The 24202-nt window shown below is 41.0% G+C and overlaps 1 protein-coding gene across 1 annotated transcript in view; it reads left to right on the plus strand.

Moving 5' to 3' along the window:
* SPTAN1 (spectrin alpha, non-erythrocytic 1) overlaps positions 1–24202 on the plus strand; it is a gene marked incomplete in the record, with an annotated part of 2849969 nt that overhangs the window by 170305 nt on the left and 2655462 nt on the right. Inside the window, 1 exon segment of the mRNA XM_044058813.1 lies at positions 20310–20555. Coding sequence (XP_043914748.1) covers positions 20319–20555 — 237 coding nt within the window.

Raw genomic sequence — 24202 nt, forward strand, 5'->3', positions numbered from 1 at the left:
GCCAAGGCGTTCAACACCATCCCCCACTCTGGAATTATAGATAAGCTCACTAAACTAGGTATACATGCCTATTACTGACAGAACCCACACTGTGAAAGTAGCAGACTCCAAATCAGACTTCAGACCAGTGACAAGTGGAGTATCACAGGGTTCAGTCATGGGTCCTCTTCTGCAAACACAGAAGGTCTTTGGAAATGACTACACATGGTAATGCCTTGCTGTGTCTAATTATGGTGGCTGCCAAAAAACCAATTACTAGAAAATGGAAATCAAAATCAAAACCAACTACACTACAAGCAGTGAATATAGTAAAGATAAAACTGAAATTGAGATCTTTAGAAAAAGAGTAAGACCCAACTACATAGGAAAACAATGGGAATTGTAAGAACACATTACAGGTTGAAAAGCAGCAAGACTTAAATGAGCTATGTAACGTCTAACTGAATTTAATTAGGTAGATATGTGATGCATAATGTTTGCAAATGGGAGTGTGTTGGCGTAGTCTGTTTTCATTTAGACAACATTATGGATTGCCAAGGTTGAGATGTATCTTGGAAAAAAAAAAAAAAAAAGCCAGGAATATGCCATCACATTCCCCAAAACTACTACTATACCAAAATTGAAATCAGGCAAATTTACTTCTATGCGCTTATCACTGAGCAGCTCTCAATTAATTAAAATGATCTACATTACATGCATGTAAGCTTTGGTTGCAACGTCCTTCATGACACAGCTAGATGACAACTACATAAATGCCATAACCCCAGCAGGAAGCAAAATTACCACCCACTTAAAAACATTAGCTCCAGCAGATCTCATGATACAGCTTTATGTAACTTCATACAAAAATAAAAAAAAGTGAATAAGCTACTGCCTACAACACCAGAATCCAAAGACAACATGCTCCAAATACAGCCAGATAATTTAACTAATTAATATCCAATTTCTTACACAATCTACTGCCTTAAATCAGCCCTTAAATAAGTACTGGTAACCCTGCATGGTTAGACATTCCTTTATTTAACTTACCACAAAAACCTTCCAACACCGTCCTTTACTTTTCTTCCCTTAATGACAGCATACCTTTACTGCATCCTTCATGCAAGTCCCTTCATTTTTTTGCATCAATTTCCTTTACTCTAAATCAGCATTGTAACCTCATCACCAGCACCACCTTTCCATTGTTCTCACATCTTTTAAAATTCTACATACAAATCTATGGGATTTTCTGGTATACTTAAATATATGTATATATTTAGTTACTTTTAATATTTAGTTTATAGTGGATTACGAGAGTAATAAAATGGCAGGAAGGGTGAAAAAGGCATGCATAAAATTTCCCTAGTCACAGGCCAAATAAGACATCCTAAACCTTAGCCCACAATTTCTTCACTGTTCACAGCTAAGCTAACAGGTTCTACTGTCCACAAAAAATTTCTATGGAAAAACAAATATGCAATGTGCAGCCAGTCATAATTTCACTTTTTAAACACCAGTGCATCTACCAAATATTCTGCTTACCTGAAAAGTGTACACTTCAAATCTACAACAAATCAGTTTCCTACACAACTAACAAACTGATATTTAAAGAGGCTTTGAGATAAATGCTAACACTTTCCACTGGACTCAACCTGGGGCTGGCTGTGCAACTAGGTATCCAGATCTCAGCATATCTCTGCATCGGTCCAAAAGGGGGGCTTCATTTATGACCTATCTGTTCCACTCTCCCTTCTGCAGAACTAATGTTATCCCCAGAAGGTGGGCATGCAATGGAGATGTGCAGTGTATCACCCCACCTCCAGCTCAGCCATGTCTCTACTATACTGTAGAGCTCTAAATCAGAAAATATTAACATGGTAAGTGACCTCATTAGCACTTCAAGATAAATCTTGATGATTGGATGGGAGATTCACTCTGGGGATCACTTCTGTGGCTCTGCTCGTCAGTGGCACATGAAAATAATTTTCTTGGGTGGCGAAAGCCAGGGTACCTTTTGGCTAGGTACTGGGCCAATAGCCTAGTACTTACCTATGAATCTATGAAAAAAGTAGACAAGCAGAGATAGGTGGGCCTTAATAGAAACACCTGCCAAACCAGCATTGAGCGTTTCACCCAAATAAAGAAAACTAAAGAAGCATCGAGAGCAAGTGGGTCTAGGTTCAGAAAGACAGCAGAAAGAAAAACTCCTCCATTTGGATAAGTAGGATTTCCTAGTCATATGTTTCCCAGCCACCTGCAGAACTTGCAGCATGTCCTCAAAGAAATTGTGTCAATGGTGAATCAAAATCCTATCATCCACAATGTCATTTCAAGTGTGGATAAGTGGGGATGGATAAAAGATCCCCTTGTCTTGTGTGATTAGATCTACCCTGTGAGGTAACTTGTGCTGATTACTCTGGGCTGGATGCAGATGAGGAAACCAGTGCTGTTGCCGGCAAAGGGGAGTCACAAACAAGATTTTTGGGAGCATCCTGTATAATTTTTAACAGGTATTTTGGAAATAGAGGAAGGGGAGTGAATGCATAAAGAAACACCCGCTTCCAAAAGAATGAGATGGTGTCCACCTTCTGTACCAGGAGACCTACGACTCCAGCAGAAAACAGAAGCTGTGTGCTGTGAGGGGAGGCAAAAACTGCCTGAAGAGTCACTTGACAAAGATCCTATACCATAAGTGCCAAACAGCAAAGAAGGTAAGAGCTCATTCCTCCCTGCTTGTTGATGTACCACATCACTGTGGCATTGTCCATGAACACAGAGGCCCTGGAGAAAAAACAGAGTGAAGTCCTGAAAAGCCATCAGAAGAGCTCTCATCTCGGTCATTGCTGTTCACCTACTTACATGTAAATCTAAATATGTAGTTGTAGTTTTAGTGTTTGCAAAACCTGCACATCATTTTATACAGGGCGAACTACTCGGAAATTCTATAAACAAGTCTATGAACATAAGCATGCTGTTCAAATAGGTGATGAAAAAATGCATTACCAAAGCATTATAAATTTTACAAACAAACTGGATTAAGTTTCTAGGTTTAGAGGAATTGCAAGGATTTCAGAATATATTTCATGCAGAGGATGAGTTAGGGTGACTTGAAATTCACCCCAGGGATCACGTCAGTCGCCCTGCTAGACAGGGGTCCAGGAAAGTAAATAATGTGGGAAGAAATAGCCAGGGAATTGTTATGGCTAGGCTTGTATAGGCCCTAGGGCTGATAGCCTAGTACCAACCTATGAACCTATGGAATGCTTGCTATCCTTCAGGGTTAAACAATAGACAAGATTTTATTGCTTACATTTAAAGGAAAAAAGAGTTGAGCATTAGTGTATAAGTGGGATTATAGTAATAAAGCACAAAACACAGAAAATACACAAAAATGCTGAAACCTTCGATGCTGGCCCTAGTAAAGGCTGTACCTCCTGCAACTTCACAATTCACCAAACAAGCAGCTCCGATAGGAAAGCAGTCTGTCCACAGATAAAGTAAATGAAGAATACTTCAACACATATGATGACATTTACACTTAGCTGCAATCCAGCAAGGATATTGCACATGCAGTACAGAAAAGGCTGAAAAGTAGTAATAAGCATCAGGAGACTTGACATATTAAAAACTGAAAAGAAAACTATAATAAGTAATAGATCATTTGGCAAACCAGCACAGTGCTGTTCAAAGTGAAAGAAATCTAAAGCATTAGAACAGAACTTTGGACACCATGCATTAATTTTCATACCATGTCCTGCAATTACAAAGGTAACACCAACTTGTTTTCTAGGCTAACACAAGATAGAAGTTCTTTTAGCACCAACATTTTAGTATAAAAGGAGCAAACAGGTTACTGAAGAAAAATACTGCTGAGTATATAGTAAGTACATGAAGGTGCTCACCATTCTAAGTAAATGCAAAGCAATAAATAAAAATCAACTGATGAGATGTATCAAACAAAGCACTACTTATATACAAGCCTGTAAACAGAACCAAATACAGCTGTCACCTTTTATTCATGTAACAGATACACTGCTCACATAAGCAATAACAACCTCACCCATTAAAGACTAATTTGATGCACTATATAAAGTTTACTTATTCATGTTAGGCAGAGCCCTTCAATGACCCTCTTCAAGAGAAATCTTGATGAGTGGATGGGAGATCGTAGGTTTACCCCTGGGATCTCTTGTGTCCCTACTAGACAGAGGTACAGTAAACTAACCTTAAAAGGGCTATCTTCTGTGACCTACTATACAGAGGCACAGTCAACAAATCTAAAAGGGTGGCGAAAGCCAAACACACTCTGGCTAGGCTTATAAATGCCCTAGGGCAGATAGCCTAGTATTCAACCTATGAGCCTATGAAATCCAACACAGTATCAGCAATCCATCTACATGCTGTGGGAATAGAACCCACAGCCTTCTGCATATGCAAGGGCTAGATCATCAGCCATGCCTATCTGCGGATGAGCAAACCTGTGGGATCTGTTCTGTATGATGCATCCAAGGTATCATATCCACACTTTAGGAAGTGTCTGGAGAGTTGTTAATCGTCTCTCACGGTCTCCTAAATTTCCTTTGATAAGGTTCTATGCAGAATAGAATTTAGTCTTGTAGAGATTCAAGGTACTTTAACATATGGAATTGGCAAGTCAATGTTCTCATTGCAAGAGTGGCAGAAGTATAAGCATTCTTACTGAAGTGTGTCTAAGAGTCTGCTTTCCCCGTCATTAGGCAGGGGATGTCCAATTAGACCCATTTTTTGGGCTCAGTAGATACTACTGAGGGGTCAGCTTTGGGATTTTTGGAAAGGTGTTTGTGAGAGTCAGGCACTCTGTAAAACCTGTATGGGTTCTTAGCAGCAGGTGGTAAACAAACAGGATGTAAAGCAGTGTCTTCAAAGACATAAACCAGTACTATGTGTACAGGAGGGGTAGCCATTAGCCGGGGAGAAAGCAAGCTTAGCAGTTCACTATAACATGTGTGAGCATTATTTGCTTTACCAATTGAAAGCCTCCATCATTCTATGAATGGTATCCCTAAAGGAGAGGTCCGGGGAGGAGGCAGAAGACAGGGTATCATCTGAGTCTGAATCTGGATACATTTGTGATGGAAGGTGCCAAGAACATGACAACTCCTCCTCATCTTCAGAGCCTGAGGAAACTGAATCTTCCTGAAATGCCACCTCCCTGATTCTTTCTGATGAGGAGGGTTCATAAACAGAAGTGTTGAAGGCCATGAATTCCTCTGCTGTTTTGAGGAGGTGTTGGGCTTCAGCCTGGGTTGAAATAGCTGAGGGCTGAGATGAGGAAAAAGAAATGGTTCATTTCAGTGTAGAAGTCTGTTTAGAAGGGACAACCTTGGGTTGAAGTCATTGACTGCACCTTTAGTGAAGGTTGCAATAGCTGAGGTAGACGGAATGTCTCCCTAGAGACCCACAACCCAAATGTCTGAAGCTGAGGACTGCTTTGCAACCTCACACTCAAACCAATGTCTGTGTTGTGCTGACAGAGGTTGGTGGCCCAGAAACAATGGCAGCCATCCAAAGGGTCTCATCAGAGGGTTCAGGCCTGGAAGTCAACAGACCAAGGGGATGCAAAGGCACCTCATCTGGGTCATCAGTCAGCTTAGAAACTACAGCTATAGATTTTTTGAAATGCCAGAGTCCCTGATTTGTTTAAACATTAAATGAATAGAGGAAAATCCCCAACAGGGTATTTATCTGACTGGAAGAAGACACAATGAAAAAATGAACAGACTGACAGATTGCAAATGTTTTGAACACACACGAAGTGCATCAGACTGCATGCCTAGAAAGAAATGAAGACTGCCTTCTCACACCCTGATATCCAAACATTGGTCTTTAGACATGTGTAGGCTAGGGATGATGCAAAGAAGTTGGGTCGGTCGCAGGCTTCTATATGGCAGGAAGACACAAACATCAGTACTGAAGAACATCTAACTAAATAGGCTGGACTAATCACAGCTGCACGTTCCTTTAGCTACTAAAAATTCAAATTTACATCCTTATTTTCCACTGCAGATTACAACAAAATACAAGGAGGATAAGAGTGCTGCAGGATGGCTACCAATGAACTAAATGAATTACACGATATTGGCTTCATGACAGAAACTGTTAAAACCCCAAGTATAATCCAAAACCAACTAGTGACCTGGCCACAGGAGTTGTCCAGGTAAGGATAGAGTGAGAGGCTGTTGCAAGCTAGCTCATACTGATATAAGGCAGGAAGCCAGATTCACTGTACTCTTTACACCTGTCAGAAAAATTGGTGCCCCTATGAGATTACTTTCATCTACATGGCTGTGTCTAGGGGTATGCATACCAAGCAGCATAAGATATACCAAACTGAGTCTGACCAGAACAACATACACTCAGGGCCAGGATCTCGGCCAACTCTGACTGCTGCAAGGCCACCTTCTATTTCGATACTATGTTCAAATTTGACCTTGCAAAACGGTCACTGATATGTGTAAACAGAAAATGCCAATACACTAACACAAGTACGTGTAACATTCGATGCAATGCCCAAATAACTTGGTAGCCCTTCTTTTATCTCACTGGGAAAGTACTCTTCAAAATTCGCGCTCAAAGTATACGGCAGCAACTTTGCCAGAACACAGACTCTCACACGACCTATCTGCACGTGGCAGCACAGCAAACAACAAGAGAACCGTACGGGAATACTTTTTTGGAAAGTAGAGAGGTGACAACCAAAACTAGTGATGGCGCCAGTATATTCTAGTGACGCTATGATGACCCATGTTTTACACAGCTTATACGCAATACATTTGTTTAAATTTTGATGCCAACTGGCCACTGTGCTACATCTAGACTTCTGTATTCGACCTTTGGGTTGACTTACAACACCGGGAGCTACGACTATCTCATTTAAGTTAACTGAAACCATTAGAAAGTTAAAAAAATATTTGCGGCCAGACTTTGTATGGTGTCCTAAATCATAAATGCCTTTCTCAAGTATATTACCTTTAACATTTCTCGTTGGCCGTTGATTAAGAGACGTGTGTGAAAGCATTTTACTTGCACTTCGGCAGAAGGAATGTGTGGTGCAGTCGGAGAGGCATCAACCAATAGTCTCGACTGTACTGCATTAAAATAAATGCTACTATTTTCAGATTCGACATACATTGCCCCGCAATGAGCCATATTAAAAGGGTTTCGCCTCCTTAGTAATTGTAATATATATTTTTTTTACAAATGACGATAAATAGGAATGAATCCTATTAATTCAATGAAATTACTTAAGTGTGACTGAAGTCATTAGGTAGTGTTCTGTATTTGTGGGCGGTAAGGTTCAACACTGCAGAGAAGGAAGGTTGCGAGCCCATACTTAATAGTTAACTTTTCCAAGATTAAGATTAACTGTATGCCTCACCAACCAAGAACACGTGTACGTGTTTCTAAATACAGCTATGAAAGTTATACTGCTTATTCTTACTAAATAAAACAAAAGCAGAAGAAATTCAGCTACAACTTTAGGGATTTAAAAAAAAAGTTGACTTGCCAATTTAGCAGATCCCTGAAAAAACGCTGATAACAGCAAAGCTTCCAGCAACAGGTTCCTTTGGCAAAATAATGCGTACTGGAAACACCGACAGGAAAAAAACTTCTCTAACCTCCTGCAGCTCTATTTTAGCACTCCAAGGCTGGGGGAAGGACAAGGCAGCTGTGACATCACAGAATGGGAGGGTTTGATTGTTTGACCGAGGCCGGCTGCGGTGATGTCACTACGGGGGAGGGAACTGTTAAAAAAAAAAAAAAAATACCTCCACTGCCTGTCCGCGATGATGTCAGTAATTGGGAGACTCCAGCATGCTTAACTGAAACGCGAGAGAATGTTTTTGAAAGGGAAAACAATCCCTGTACGCTAAGGTAGGCTTGTTTCAGAAAAGTGAGGAGAATTGAAATGTTTTAAACGATGCTTTGTTGTTTGTTTATGCAGGAACGTGTAAATAGGGAGGAAAAAGGCAGGGAAGTTGTGGAATTCTTTTTAGAAACCCGTTGTACTCCTTTAAGTAAGTTTTCTGTATGCCTATTCAGAGAAGTAAGTTTGAGTGCACTTGTCCCACCAGTTACTGGAGTTTTCTCAGCTAGACAAAGAACAGGTTCAACAGATAGTGATTTCAATAAATGAATCTTTGGGTGTCTTTGAATTTAATGTGAAAGGAGGGAGCTGTCGGCAGCCCCGAAGAGACAGAGATCCTGCAATTTCGGGGGGGGGGGGGTATATGTGTACTCAAGCAGTACAGGGCTTGTTTAAACTAACACGAGAACCTGGTGTAATATACTTTGCCTAGTAGACCGCTAGTGCACTAGTTCTGCAAGACCTTTAAGTATGTTGATGCTTGGAGACCCCAATCACTAATGGTGCAGAGAAGTTCGGCACCAGCTGTAAGTGAAAAGGTTCTGATTCGGGAAGGCTTAAGTATAGAGCATTACGGTAGTGTAAGAGATAAGTGCATGCACTTCAGCAGGGACACCAGAAGAATGGGACAAGGTAGTAGAAATGAAGAATCTAATCACTGAGATCTAGTCCTTGAGTAATGGCCTGTTGCCAGTAATTACCCTGTGATCGTGCATCTTTGACATGAAGTTCAGCTTGTCTTCTCCACAGTAAGAAATGTTTGGAGAAAAGACTGGCAAAGAGGAATCCCTGTGCCACTGTCTTGCATTTCGGACTGTTAAGTAATTCAGGTCATACAGACACCTGAGGAAATGAGTGCATTGTAACAATGGTGATGTAATTCTCGCAAGAAAATAAGATCACCAGAGGTAGCAAATAAAGTGTAAAAAAAAAAAAAAAAAAAGTCTAAAATGAAGCCAAGATGCCTCACTCTATGGGTGACCAGAGAGAGGTAGGTGGCATACTGTTCTAGGACTGCATTAATCCTGTTGATGGCCCAGAATATGGATTGATGCACTGTATAAAGCAAGAAGGACCAAGATCAGTGTCCTCAATCCTTTGCAGCTAAGAAGAGCGTTAAAAACTCTTGATAGCTGTTCAGCTTTAAAACTAGACTAGAAAAGTATTGCTTATGCTATTACATATTGGGTGGAATTCCAGGTGGGTGTGTACTAGTATCTCTAGCGCTTTAATAGCAAATGGAAAAGTTTGAGTTTGGCCAATAATTGACCAGATTACTGGCACTTTTTGGAGATTGCTGCAGACAAGGCCTCCTTTTAAATGGGATGGAAAACTCTCCTCATAAAGTGAGGAAGTGACAATTTGGAAAAGATAAGGACTTAAGGCCCTTTAGGATGTCGGGGCAAGATTTAAAGGGACAAAGGTGCAGGGCATATATAGCAGTATGCACATCCGAATGACTGAGAAAAGGTCATCTTAGTTAGGAATGGCAAACTCGTACCAGCAAAAAGTCTGGCTTGACTCCCATAGATAAGTCACTGTGCTCAAATTGGAGTTGTTTGGCACCTGTGGTTTAATGAGGGTGGTTTTGGCAGCCAAGTAACAATCAAGCAAGTTCATATTTCTTTGCAAATAGGATCTTCCATTTGGAGAAGAAGTCTGGACTGCAGCATGGAAAAAGACACCAGTTGGTTTACTGCAGTGGCGATATCGCACGTTAGGTAGCTTGACATCTTATAGTGGCTATTTGCTGTTTACTTGGACAAATGAGAGAGTAGTGTATGTCCTCCGATTGGCCAGAGTAGTGCCACCTATGCTGTAACATGTTTCTCGTCTCTTTAGCTCCTGGAACTGATTGTTGCACCAAGGTTTCCATGGAACCGAGTATAAGAGCAAGCTGCTGTGTACTTTGATACCTAGTCTCTGTGATGTAATAAAGCAGGACAGCTTAAAGGGCAGTTGCTCTATATTAATCCTCATTAAGTAAACAGAGTATTGGATAGAATATGCAGAATCAGTTAGGGGAGTTACTGAGAAGAAAGCTTAGGTAACTGGGGGAAAGACATCAACACCCCAAGAGCAGCATGTTTGTTTTTACATACTAAAACTGGCAGAAAGCTGAAATAGTGTAAGTAGTGGGATGAAAGGGGTACCTATGGATGATTGAAATTGCACAGATTTAAATAGCAATACCATGTAAAAAGGACTGGGATAAATGGTCCACCCAAAAATGCACAAACAGTAAAACAGTTTTTTTCACTAGTTATTGGTCTGATGAATCATCTATGCGAAAGTGTTTACCTTTGTATTAAAAGTTCTCACAATTGAAGGTGGACGTTTACTGTCTCATTTGCCAGCCTGGATTGTGCTTTGGTCTTGCTCTACTTTGGACGTTTTACAGATTTCAGTAGGAAATGTAAGAATTATTGAAATACTAATACAGTGCAAAGTAGAGAAAAAGACTGTATCCTGTACTATAAATAGAAGTTGAAGAATATTCAGTAAAACAAAACCTGTAAAGAAATTTAAGTTACAAAATATTAGAGCCCAAGTTTACAGCGGTAGGCAAACACTATAAAAATAAGGTCATGTTAATATCAAGAGCCAAAGAAAATAAGTGGTGAAAATATCCATTCTGCAAGAAAACAAATGTAACGAGTCCAAGAAGGTGACCTTTACTTTTCTGTTGTAAACGAGTCTGTCAGCTTATAAAAGCAAGGAAAGAAAAAATAGAAGTGTTTTATAGTAATAAGGGCATAGCATCCAAAGTGGCATGGGAAAAATCCAACAGAAATAAGCCAGTCCCAAATCCTCTTGGGTAAGTGACAAGAAAGCAACCAGGTAAGTACAGCAAGCAATTAGGAATGCAATGTCCTGAAGACAGACTGCAGGTATACCTACCACATTTGACTGTTAATAACTCTTAGCCAGTGCAGTAAAGACAAGTGTTCAAGAGGCGAGTATACATCTGGTGAATCGTGGTAACACCCCTATTACTTAACAGATTGTAACAGGAACAGGTGTAGCGCAATGGCAATAGTAAGTCCACAGTGGAGGAATGTAGCCACACCCGGGGTCCTCTGTTTTGAAATACCAGGTGTAGTGGGTGGCTAAATGTAGCTTAGCAAAGGTGGAATAGGAAGTACTCTCTGAGTCCGTCATAAAACAGCAGAAGAATCCAAAATTGATAATATTTCAGTCAAGGTCAAAATTTAATAGCAGCATACAAGAGTTTAAAGTCACCAAGGACACCAAATAAATGTACCAGGTGGCACAGGTGAAATTTAAATCTCGGTCTCAACATGCTTCAGCAGTCAAAAGTAAATTGATTATCTTGGCAAAGATTCTAGAAATGCAGCTGCAAGAAGTGTCAATAGTTAAATGCAAACAAAGGACTTGCAAGTAAGCCCCTAGAGTGTGTGAAAAGGATAGTGGTCAGTAATGACAGTAACCTTGTCAGAAGTGCAGTACAGAAAATGAACCAAGGCAAGCTGACTAGGCTGGATAAAACATAACTGTCTGTGGTCAGGAACATTGGTAACCAGGCAGAACAAGTCTAGGACCAGCAGTTAGGAATCCAGGAACCCAAACGTCAGACTGTAATTTTACCAGTTTGTCTGTTGCACAGAAGCTTTGATTTCTGTTATCACTAGTAAATCGGTCTTACTGATGCTTCAAAGGTCTTTCTGGCTTCCCAGTTTTGCTGTCCTGTGAATGTCAAGTTACTAAGTCAGGAGAGAGGATGTAATCAAAAAATCAACTGCTGGTAAGTGTAGTTACTTCCAAAGGAACTGCTGTGTTAGACATTGCAGGAGTCCCAGAAGTGAAGCCAACCGGTGACTAGCCAGTTAAACTGAAAGTGTTGTTAAAGGCAGATGTAAAGTGATGAATAAAATGGCTTTAACCCAGAAATAATGTAAACTAGACAAACTGGCACAATGTTGGCAGCAGCCAGCATGCCACCATATTGTGCATGTCATTCTGGAGAAAGCATTTGAAAGAGTAGACTGGGACTTCATGAGCATAGCTATGGATGCATTTGCTTTCCCTGATACAGTTAGTTTTTATGTATGATATTTAGTATAAATGAGGGATCAGAGGTGAAAATTAAAGTGGGTGGGGTCCTGTCTGATTACTTATGCTTGAGTAGAGGAGTCAGGCAGGGTTGTCTGCTTTCCCTTTTGTTTGCATTATATTTAGAACCATTGGCCAAGAAAATAAGGGTTTCGGAAATTCAAGGATATAACTAGTATGGTAGTTGAGAAAAGCTGGCTCTGTTTGCAGATGTTTTATACATGGCAAAACCAGAAAGGGTGACATTACAGTGTTGTGGAACATTTTTTAAGACTGTTTCAAATCTTCTCGGGATACAAAATTAATGATGCTAAAACAAAGGCAATGGCGGTGAATTATGTACCCACATGCAAATTGGTCCAACAATATCCAAATTTATGGAGGCATGATAAAATTAAGTGTTTAGGAATCTGGAATATAAATTTATTGTGGCAGCTAAGGATATGTGGGAAGAGACTAAACAGAAGTTGATACAAAAACTGAGAAACTGGAAGCCTTGTTATAGGGATACTAAGGTACAAGCAATTAAAATATTTTTAGTCCCTTTAGTCTTATACACAGGTCAGGCATGTTTTTATTAACCAGATGAGAAGCTGTGGATAGCAATTAAAAAAAAGTTAAAGGATTTTATCTCGGAAGGGAAGACAGCAAGGGTCAAGTAGGATAAGATGTTTCTTCAGTAGAAAAAGGCAGACTAGGATTTAATTTGAGGGATATTTTAAAGCAACACAGTTAAGGCTGTTATACATAGCACAAGCAGAAAAATATATGATGATGATACAAGGAGGAATCTCAAGAAATAAGAGATTGGGGAATTTGGATGGAGAACAACAAAAATGATAGAGTATTATATTCATAAAATTGCAGGGAGTATTCTAAGAATGAAACCAGTACGAGAGTGGAGAAGAGATTTTTGTCGATAGGCATGACTGGTTAGGGATACAGATAATCGGCAAGAGAAGGTTGGAATTTACTGGAGAAAACTGGCAACAGAACCCAGGTATTGGGAGTAAATAATTTAGAAAGGGAAAGATAATAGAATGGGAAGAGGCCAAAAATTTATTTGGACTGCAGACTAGATTGCCTTCCCTTTCAGGGATTGGTATCAGAGTATAGGCAAAGAGAAGAAAATAGGGGATGCTAAATGAAAGACTAGCACTGGTAGAGTTTTAATAGAATCTAGAGCAGAAGTTGCTGTTAAGTGAATATTTAGTAGAGCATATAAGATATTGTGTGATAGTTAGAAGAATCTGTCAGAGGAGCTTAGAAAGGACTGGGAAGAGATTGGATAAGCAGTTGACAGAGACAATGAGGAGAGATATGTATATCTCTCAAGTGTGCAACAAAGTTTAGAAGATTTAGGATCTTTTCCTGGAAATGTTTACAGGAGTATTTTTATACCTCCTGTAGACTCCAAAGAATTTTTCCTCCGGTGGATAGCAAATGTTGGAGATGTGACAGGCAAAGAGGTGGCTGGAAACATATTTTTGGGAGTGTAATGTGCTGGCCGACTTTAGGGATTCCCCTGCGACTGCTCTATTGGAGATGCTGGGTGAGCAGATTGGCTTGAGTGGGAAGGTGATTTTTTTTGAGCTATGATACAGAATTGGAATTGCCTAGATATAGTAAAGCCTTGCCAAATCTATTTTTTGGTGGCTGCCAAAAAAAGCAATTACCAGAAAATGGAAATCAAAATCTAGACAAACTTTACTGAAGTAGTGAATATAGTAAGAGAGAAAAAAAAAACAACTGGAATTGGGATCTTTAGAAAAGGGGCGAAACAAACTACATAGGAAAAATGGGAGTTGTGGAACAGTATATGCATAGAAGAAATGAGGCAGGATTTGAATGAACTCTATAATGCTTAACTGACAATGACGGGATAGATTGTAAATGATTTATAATGTTTGCAAGTACAGTTGTATCAGTGATGTATGTGATGTATAATGTTTGCAACCAAAGTGGTGTCATTGTTTGTTTTTCGTTTATATAAATGCAAGATTGCCTATGTAATATGTGATTATTCAATAAAAATGTTTATTGGAAAAAAAAATTCTCTGTTTAGTAGTATAAAATACTACCACATTCCTTCCAAAAATGCCAGTGGTTCTGTGATAGCTACCCAGTATTGGGTCTTTCTAGACATACACTATACATACACAGATAAATAATGCATCCATGTTAAGTAGGTGTTTCCTGAAGTAGTAAAGACTATGAACTGGTACCTGCTCATAACAAAAGTGACCCTTTCTTGTGCTTGACTCATTACCTGTAAAACTTGTCACTGATTTCCTTCAATGAGATTTCTCAAACCTCCTTTAGTATCACCATCACTGTAAAACTTGGAAATTAGTATTTATGGAAATCATGCTTTCTTGTGTCAGCCTGTTAGCGAACTTGTAAAGAGGTATGTTGGAGTACTGACTGCTTGGTTACTGGAGCTTCACCTTTACTTATACTGCTTTTTGCCAAACACATGGCTTAATATGCAGCTTCAGGATTTTATCGCTGAAAAGTCCAAATGAAGGTGCAAGGATAAAAGCTATTGTCTGTATCCAGATTCAGTTAGTATCCCAGTAAAGCAGTGGCAGGAAATGATGTATGGAGTAGTATCCCAGTAAAGCAGTGGCAGGAAATGATGTATGGAGCGGCTAGAGTAAGTGGAACACATTTTTGGTTGATGTAAATAATGGTATTATACATTTAACATGTCTATGCATATCCAAATATTGCAAGTATGCTACTTCCCCATGCACAGTTTGTTTTCCTGGCATGTCGTGCAGGACAGTACAGTGTGCTCATAATGGTTGCTTACTCTTGCCCTTTAAGTAGTACTAAAGTGCAGCCTCAAATTCTCAAAAATCAACTTTATTCAGTGTTAAGTGATGCAAGTTTTAAAATGGCATAGTTACTCCAAGCCGTAATCTCACAGTTGATTTGGCATGAGAAGTATGCAGTAAATGAACAGACACTTTTTTCTTTCTTTGATGAACTACTCTTGTACAGATCAGACTAGTGTGAAGAGATGGCAGTTCTCCCCGGTGAAGACCACAAGTCCTGCACTAGTACCTAGATGTATTTTGTAAGGTGCGTGTGTGTACATGCCCATAACCTATGAATAAATGCAAACTTTGGGGAAGAAGCAAAAAGTATGTTGGCCAGTGCTTGTCATGGAGGGATGACCATGACCTTGACCATGGGCCAGGTAATCCATATTTGATGGCTTCGCTGTCAGAATCACTGAGGGGAAGGATGGCCATCACATCCCGTGGGGTGGTGTGTTCACCTGGGTGCTCTTGATGTCTAAATAGTGGCAGTGGCAGGAGACGCAGAGGGAGGCACTGTCATTAGTTGGGAAGAATGAAGGATATTGCCTAAGTGGCTGCAGAGGTGCAGATCATAAACTAGCATGTTTAACAGTTGAGCTTGTGTGGAAATGGATAGTGGGGCATAACGCAGCTCAAAAAACCTACAGTAATATGACACTTCAAAAGGATATCTTGCTCTCCTCACTGGCTTTGAACATGGGTTTGAGTAAGCCTCCTGGAGTTGGTGTTATAGACCCAAATGAGTAGAGGCATCAGTGGCAGCCGTCTGTCAGCTGTGGGGTGCAAAACAATTATATTAAGGCAAGCATTTTAATAAATTTAGTTAAACAGGCAGAGGTGACTTTTTTGCAGTAGTGATCTAGTACAGTCACAAACCACACCCTTACTCGGAGGATGCTGTCAAATGTTTTGTAACTCCAACATGTAATAGGACAGAATTTCGTAGGGCATGTGCATGTCTCCCTGGCTTCATTGCATCATGTTGCTCTACCAACACAGTAATTGTTCCCTTGTCATTCTCCCCACTTTAGGGGCCTCCCCATGGATGGGTGAGCTGGCATTGGCTGCTTATTCCCATTCTACCCACACCAGTCCTTCTATTTTCCTGATTAGACTTTTGGCTTGGATATCTTTGAGGCCATTGTCTTGCCCAGTGGTTCATCAGTAAGTGCATTTGTAACAGATTCTACCAAAACGATTCACTTTTGTCTGTTCTGACTTGGACCTTCACAAAGTTTCTGACTAAGCTGTTTGCCTTTGGAATTGAACCTGAAGCACCTTCTTGAAACATAAACTTTGCTTTGGGACTGTGGGCAGAAGCTCCTGAAACTGAGGGAAAGATAATAAAAGTTGTGTAGGGAATGCAAGTCCCCTAAAAAGATGGATACCACAGTAACTGAAAACTTCTGTAGGCGGAGTGCATAAAGTCTCTGAATCCCATGAATTCATCAGGGGCTTGTGGATATCTGTTCCCCAGAGTCGCAAGTCTGTGGTTTTCATTCTACATCTACAGATGCATCTGAGGCTGGCATCAGATGCTTGCAAATGTGCCAGTGTCTTGAAGTAATCAATGCTACATTGGATTTTGAAGCTGGGTCCATGGTGCTTGCATTGGCAAAGTTTTCCTAAACATGAGAAATGGGTGAATGTTTTTGGAAGACGGTATGGTGATGCTATGCTTTGTATTGCATTTTGTAATTTTTTGTGCTGGTGATAAGCAAGTTGTACTTGTATGTATTCATTGGCTTGCTTCATTTTGCAAGCTTGTAATTTATTTGTTTGAGAATGTTAATCCCATGATCAGATTTGGTTGAAACAAACGTATGAAGTTTTTGCAGTGTAGTGGATAAACAGGATGCAAGTGCCCACCTCGTGTTAGAGGGTTTCTATTTTTTGTATCTAGACTATTTTAAAAGTCCAGTCCACAGTTTTTCTTTTCTCAAAATGTATTTTCTTCCCTTTAATCCAGCCTCTGGGATGCCACATAGAGAAAACATAGTTTAATTTGGGTCTGTTTTTTGTACCCAAAGTTCTGTTTAGTTTCAACACACCATTTTGTTTTTATGCTCCCATTCTGGTATCTGTTATACCATCTTTAATGTTTATGTAAGCATTATGAAGAGGGAAGGAAATTCTACATCTCTGGCTTTAATTAGTCGTGATGGCCACAGATGCTCTGAGCTGGGTCAGAATGTTATAAGCCCCGCTACTGACTGCAGTTTGTGTATGATCAGACAACTTTTCATACCCTATGCTAGGAAATGTGGCTTGGATCTGTAACTCTGAGACTGTACAAAAGCATTACCTTTTCAAGCCTGGTATTTTAAGTGCATTGTAAATGATGCAACAGAGAGCACGACTGACTAGATCAAATTTAAATGCAAACAGACAAAATTGGCAGAGACAAAGTGGGAAATTCCACTTCTTACTGTGTTTTACTGGAGAGAAAACATTATAGTATGTGCTTTTCCATCACTTCACTCTGTCAGTAAAAGACTAGCTCGGGGAGACGGAAGGCCGTATTGTAAAAAGAATGCAAGCATGGCAGCCCCTTTAAGCCATTTTGGAGGTCTGACAGCTTAGAAGATAATTTCTAAAAGTGATGCAAGGATTGTAATTCTACAGGAAGCGTATCGGATCAGCGCAGTCTGCATTTCTAAAGTCCCACACACTTATTGTTCCTACTGTCCCCTTCAAAACCACCACACAGTGTAAACTACACAGTGGCCATTGTGACCTGGTGGTGTCTTCTACTGGATATCCTTAACCTTTTACTGCGTTGGTTAGGACCACATTCAGAATTGTACCTTTTGGTACATTCTTGCATTAGTTGACTATATTGGTTGTGTTTTGCTACCCTATCAGCTCCTTCTCCCACTCTACCATGAAATTTAAAATCTCCCAGCCTTTTCCTGACCAATTCAAATTCCCACTCTGGCAATTCATGACCAGCATACATCCTTGTGGCAAGCAGAATCCCTGCCCCCACCCTAAGACAGGTATGTAGGTCATGTTGGCTGTTAGATCCTTGTGCTGTTTTGTTCCGCTGCGCCATCTGTTAGTGGCTTCTTTCTTCTCCACATGTAGTGATAGGATAGTGATCACTGCAACATGCCTACCACTTGCTCTCGCTCCCTTTCCCATTATGGTTGTTAATGGAGAAAGCGGTCCTTTTCACCCATCCTATGGTTGTTAATGGAGAAAGAGCTGTCCTTTTCACCCATCCTAGAGGTGATTGGAGCAGTTTCAGTGGTATGTAACTTGCTTAGCCGGATGTGTGACTAGCTTGGTTCTGCTCATTTTTTACTTCTGAGCCAAGTTATGCAGCACTAGTCATGGATGTAAAGTGGTTCTTTTAATAAAGTGCATAACGACCATTTTAAAGATTTACATTTCATTGGCGTAATGTAGAGTGACTGCTTTGGTGTACAACTCTGTACTGTTTTCTTAGTCTTTTTTTTCCCCAGCTCATCCTTCTAACTTGGAAACATTTGCATAGTGATGCACTGCTCCACAGGGCTACTAGCTGGATACTGTTTTTAGTGTGGCCCCTGAACATTGAATAATTTGAGTGTTTTTGATTGCATTTGGAAACATGCTTGTAGTCTCATTTCATTCATGTATACTTGCCTAGTTCATAGCTTTTGAACTAGTATTGGAAGAATTGGCACCGTTTTAGTTGAAAATCAGTTTATATATTTTGCACTAGTTTGTTTTGAGTGACCTTTTTTCCATCATAGTGATCAGGCATTTTGGTTATTTCTACGTAAAACTTTTAAGTCTTTCACAGGAAAGTGGGAGACAACTGCCTGCTTAGAAAGACATTCTGTAATGAGAAATGGTGAATTCAAGAGGGCAGAAGATAGGTAGTAAAGCTACTTTTATGAAGGGTGGAGTCAAAGCCATTTAAATTTTGTTTTGTCATTTTGTTGACTAGATAAGCTCATTGATCAAGAGACCGTATTTAGACACAGTGTAGGCCACAAGGTCTGGAAGCAACTGCAAATGATGAAAGTTTAGTGCAACCAGTTAACCATCTTGTTTGATGGAAGTGAAAGGAAACCAGTACACTTGCACACAGTTGACATATGTTTGATGAGAACATGCATACTCCACCCAATGATTGGAAGTCTGCTTTTTTTTAACCCAGACCCTAGCACTGTGAGGTAGAGCTTGCCACTGACTAGCACTATGGTTTATCCTGTAGATGGAAAAACGGTGCTGTGTGTGAGCTCTTTTAAGATGATTGCAAATTAGGAGCGGTTATTGAATCTCAGACGCAAATGTTCCACAGGAGGGGCTGACGCAGACAAACAACTGGCGTCAGAGCCATGGACTAAAACTAAATACCAAGAAATGCATACTTGTATCCTTTGAGAAGTTATCTATCACTAGTAACTATCATATTGACAACATACCCCTTAGAGTAGTCAAGGACTTAGGGACACGCACATAGTAATCTAGCGTTTGATCATCATGCATTAAACAGTGGTGAGGAAATCAATTCTGTGTTGCGCAGTTTATAAACAATGGTATGGCATCTAAGTCTAAAGAAGTCATTGTTCCGGTGTATTCGGCATTCATCAGACCTATTATTGAGTACAGTGCCCCCTTTGGTATGTACCTAACCAGGCATATCCAACAACTGGAACGTCCACAGAGGTTCCTCACTAAAAGAATACAGGGCACAAGTAATGTGTCCTATGAAGACTACCTCAAGGCCCTATGTCTGTATTTTGTCTCCTATAAGCTTTTGAAGGGAGATCTATGCCTGGCATACAGGGCATTCAGACCCCACTCTGATGGACCTCCTGCATATCTACAAAACAAACACCACCAAAATTAAACAAACACCAACAGAATTACCCATTCTAAAGACTTAAAACCTTGCCTTTGATATAAATAGGACCTGCTGGAGAGCTTGGTATGCATCCCAGAGATTACCCTACCTGTGGAACAGGCTCCTCCCTAACCCAATTCAGGTGCAACTTGGACAATTGGATGGGAGACAGGAAATTAATCTCTGGTTTGGCACCTATGTCTCTAGTGGACAGAGGTAACCTGTAAATGATTCATCTCCCAGGCCCATCTTTGTCAGAGATTTGGGATGCATGGCTAGGCTTAAAAAGGCTCTTGTGGTCGTTAGCCTAGTAAACCCCTATGAATCTGAGTACATCCCTCTAGTTTAGACTCTTAGCAGGGACTGATCTGCTGTATTGGCAAGCAGCTTAATGGTCAGTTTGTGTAGCTTTTGATTGGGCTTCATAATTTGTTCTTTGCAGGCAGTTTTAATTTGTGTCCCTCTATCCATTCCATACACTTAAAATGCTGATAGGGTTTTGCTGTTTTTTGAAAATGAAGTGTATTTGTATGCTATGCCCACTGTAGTATTGTTTGAACTTTGCATCTGCTCCTGGGTTCAGTTTTAGAGTATTTTTAGGTTTGAACTGCAACTAGAGGTAAAATTTAAAACGGTTCGTGCTCTCTTCCAGTTTTAATCAGACCCCACTTTTTCTTTGTAGGTGCAAAAGATGGATTCCAGTGGAGTGAAAGTGCTGGAAACAGCAGAAGACATCCAGGAAAGACGTCAGCAAGTCCTGGACCGTTATCATCGTTTCAAAGAGCTGTCCACACTGAGGCGACAGAAGTTAGAAGATTCATATAGGTTCCAGTTTTTCCAGCGAGATGCAGATGAATTGGAAAAATGGATACAAGAAAAACTACAGATAGCTTCTGATGAGAGCTACAAAGACCCAACAAACTTACAGGTGATTACCAGTTTTGCATTTGGTGTGAATTGTGTGTTTTGTTACACTCAAGTGGCTTACAAAAAGGCCTGTAGATAATGGTGGGCTCTGTTATCCCTTTCCCTTTGTTGTTGACTGGTATTGCAGGTTTTAATTTCCAGATGGCTTGCATGGTAGCTTTCTTTTCTAATTCCTCATGCAATGGTTTAGCAAGTCTGTTTCTTTAGTAGACTCTTACTGCTTTGTGGCTTGTAGTCCTTGTGTGCTGTGATTTGCCTTGTTATAGAATTTGAGTACTACTACATTTTGTCCTAACTAGCTCATGCTGTTGGTGATGTTCATCATGTTACCCTGCTGCAGTCATCACACTTGGGGTTATCCTGTCGTCAGGCGGTCCCGCAGTCGGCCCGAATTCCAAAGTCCTGGTCCGGCGTCGGTTGCTGTCGCTTCTTCCCTGACGTCAGTGCGCCAGGGGTATAAAAGAGGCATCCAACGCCATTTTCTTCAGTCTTTCTTGCTGCGCGGTGCCTGAAGCAGAAGCAGTTTGCAAGTGCCGGTCGGCTGACACCTGAGATTTTCGAATCGAATTTCAGTCCGAAGTCTTCAAAAGCTAAGTACCCAGTTGGGGAACCTTTTCTTGCCTCATTCCGATGTCAGAAAAAGTTAACAATTGCATTTCTTGTGGGAAGCAAATACCTCATAAGGACTTTCATTCTTATTGTATACCTTCCCTAGGCCCAGACCACAACATCACTGGTTGTCGGTTTTGTGCTAGGTTCAATAAGCGAACTATAAAGCAACGCTTTGATTTCGCTCGACACTACGGTAGGAAATTTAATTGTACTATGCCGTCGGAGCAACCGACTACTGGCGTGCATAAAAAACGCAAAGATAAGGACAAGCAGCCTAGATCCAAGCCAGACTCTGAGGCCTCGGCTGGGCCTGTCGCCGGTTCTCCGGTTTTCAGTGAGGCACCTACGCAGCCCCTGACGACCACAGAATTGGAACCCCAGACCACTTCGGATTCTCAATCAGAGTACTAGGCCGACGCAGCCATTTTCTTTAGGCCCTACCGACAACATTGCAGAAGGAGAAGCAGGTGCTGTGGAAGCACCTTCGGTTCCAGAAGGTGTCTTTAGACCGACTACTCTCACCATAAAATCGTATGCATAGCTTAAGACTCCTTTAAAATCTAAAAAGACTGTATATCAGTCTCCAGTTCAAGGCCCCATGCCTAAGAAACAGATGCTTAAGATGGCTGAAGATTTGATTACTCTGATCAGGGGCTCCCAACCCCCCCCCCCTAGACAAAAGGCCAAGACGAGAGGAGGATTATGCTTCCTCTGATAAAGTTTCTATTTCCTCAGACTCCTCTGAGGAACAGGATTACTCCTTCCCCCTTATGAAGATTCTGATGCTGAAGACTCCATTCCCTCAGCATCTCCCCATGAAGACTATTCCTTTGGGGAAACCTTACATACCATGAGGGAACATTTCCACTGGGAAGGTCAGGACTACTCTGACTCAAAGAAAAGGCTCAGAGAGTTTCTTTTACTTCCCCAGCACAGACCTCTTGCTATCCCTCCAGTTTTAGACATTGTGGATGATGTTTTTAGAATCTAGTCTAAATCAAGATTTTCTGCCTCCTGCTCCAGCCAAACCAGACAGATATTATAAAGTGCCTGACTCACACAAATTCCTTTACAAAAGCCCTGTTGCTGACCCAGAAACAATCTCCCAGGGTCCCAAAGGGGCTAAGGCTTCTATGGCTAAAACTCCTGTGCCCTCTGAAAGGGACTCTAGAGCACTAGATAGGTGGGTGAAGAAGGTTTACACCTCAGCTACTCTAGCTATGAGAGCATTAAATTGTCGATTTCACATGCTGAAATATCAGCAGTTCCTAATGTCTCAATTAAAACAGAAGATGAGCACACACACTCAACAGTCTGAATTCAAGGAAATGCAGGATCTGTTGCATGCAGCTGAACAGGTGGGCAAACATACTTTACAATGTGGATTTGATTCCTTGGAAGCTTCTTGTAGAGCAGCTGTTACTGGGTCTGTCATACGCAGGCATGCTTGGTTAAAGGAACAAACTCTGCCTGATCATGTTAAAGCAAAATTACTAGATGCACCTTTACAGCAGGATGTCTTATTTGGGGTCAAAGCAGAAGAGGTTTTAAAGAAAATGGAGGATGAGGCAAAGTCTATCCAGACGGTCAAGGATTTCTTACAGGTACAACCCCCTCGTTTCAGCAGAAATTGGCCAACAAAAAATTGGTCCTTTCCAGCTTCTGACAGGCCGCAGAGGGGTAAATACAGATGCCCAAGGGGCAGAGGTCAAGCACAAATTCCTTACAAACCTCACCAGTGGGGCATTGCAACACAGAAGAGAGGAGAAGACGGGCCCCAAACTACTAGAAGACAAACACAATGACTTAACCCTCAAACTGCCAAGCAAAACTCTCTTGGCAGCTCCCTTGGGAGGAAAATTAGCATTTTTTTGCAGACAACTGGCACATCATCACAAAGGACAAGTGGGTCCTAGACATTATCTCACAAGGATACAGATTCCTTTTTCACACCTTGCCAAGGATAAAAGGAATGCCAAACCTGCCACAAAATCAATGGGCAGAGGCACAAAAACAAATTGCAGCTCTCATGGACATGAGAGCCATTCAACTGGTGCCTACACAGGAGCAAGGCCAAGGATTTTACTCAAGGCTCTTTTTAGTCCCCAGAAAGGACAATGCATGGAGACCCATTCTGGACCTTTCAATTCTAAACACCTACTTGCAAGTACCCAAATTCAAGATGCTAACACTACAGCATCTTCTTCCCATGTTGGGCAAGAAGGCTTGGCTAGTAACGTTGGACCTCAAGGAGGCATACCTGCATGTCCTTATCAGACAAAATTGCAGAAGATACCTCCGTTTCATTGTAGGTTCAACCCATTACCAATTCTCTGCACTGCCCTTTGGCTTATCTACTGCGCCCAGGGTCTTCACAAAATGCCTGGCACCAGTAATTGCATACTGTAGACAAAGAGGAATTCAGATATACCCATACCTATACCCATACCTGGACGACTGCCTCATCCAAGCAGAAAGCAAGGACATTCTCTTACAACATCTGGCATTTGTCAAACACTTTCTAAGTTGCCTAGGGTACACAGTAAACGAAAAGAAATCAAAACTAGTGCCCTCAAAAAACATGACATTCCTGGGTGCCAGCTTGAATACAGCGGCCCAGATGGCTTATCTCACGCCAGACAAGCAACTACAACTAACTCAATACTTCAAAGTAATGGCAACAAAGACCCAACACCCTGCAAGAAAAATTCTGCAGGCCTTGGGATTCATGGCATCTTGCATACTACGAATACCATTTGCAAAACTGCATATGAAGAAATTACAATGGTACCTGAAAAGCGTATGGACTCAACACAGCCACAGCTTGGAAACAATGATACCTCTCATTCCCTGCCTTCAACAGGAGTTTCTATGGTGGTCACAGGCATGTCACCTCAACAAGGGTCAGCCTTTCACCTTACCCCCCCAGCCAGGCAAACTATGACAACAGATGCATCGGACTATGCCTGGGGAGCACACATGGCAGGACAGTGCGTTCAAGGCAAATGGATTACAGATCAAAGATATCTGCACATC

Source organism: Protopterus annectens, chromosome 16.part0 (assembly GCF_019279795.1).
Source record: "Protopterus annectens isolate FY-2018-M chromosome 16.part0, PAN1.0, whole genome shotgun sequence".
NCBI lineage: Eukaryota > Metazoa > Chordata > Ceratodontiformes > Protopteridae > Protopterus > Protopterus annectens.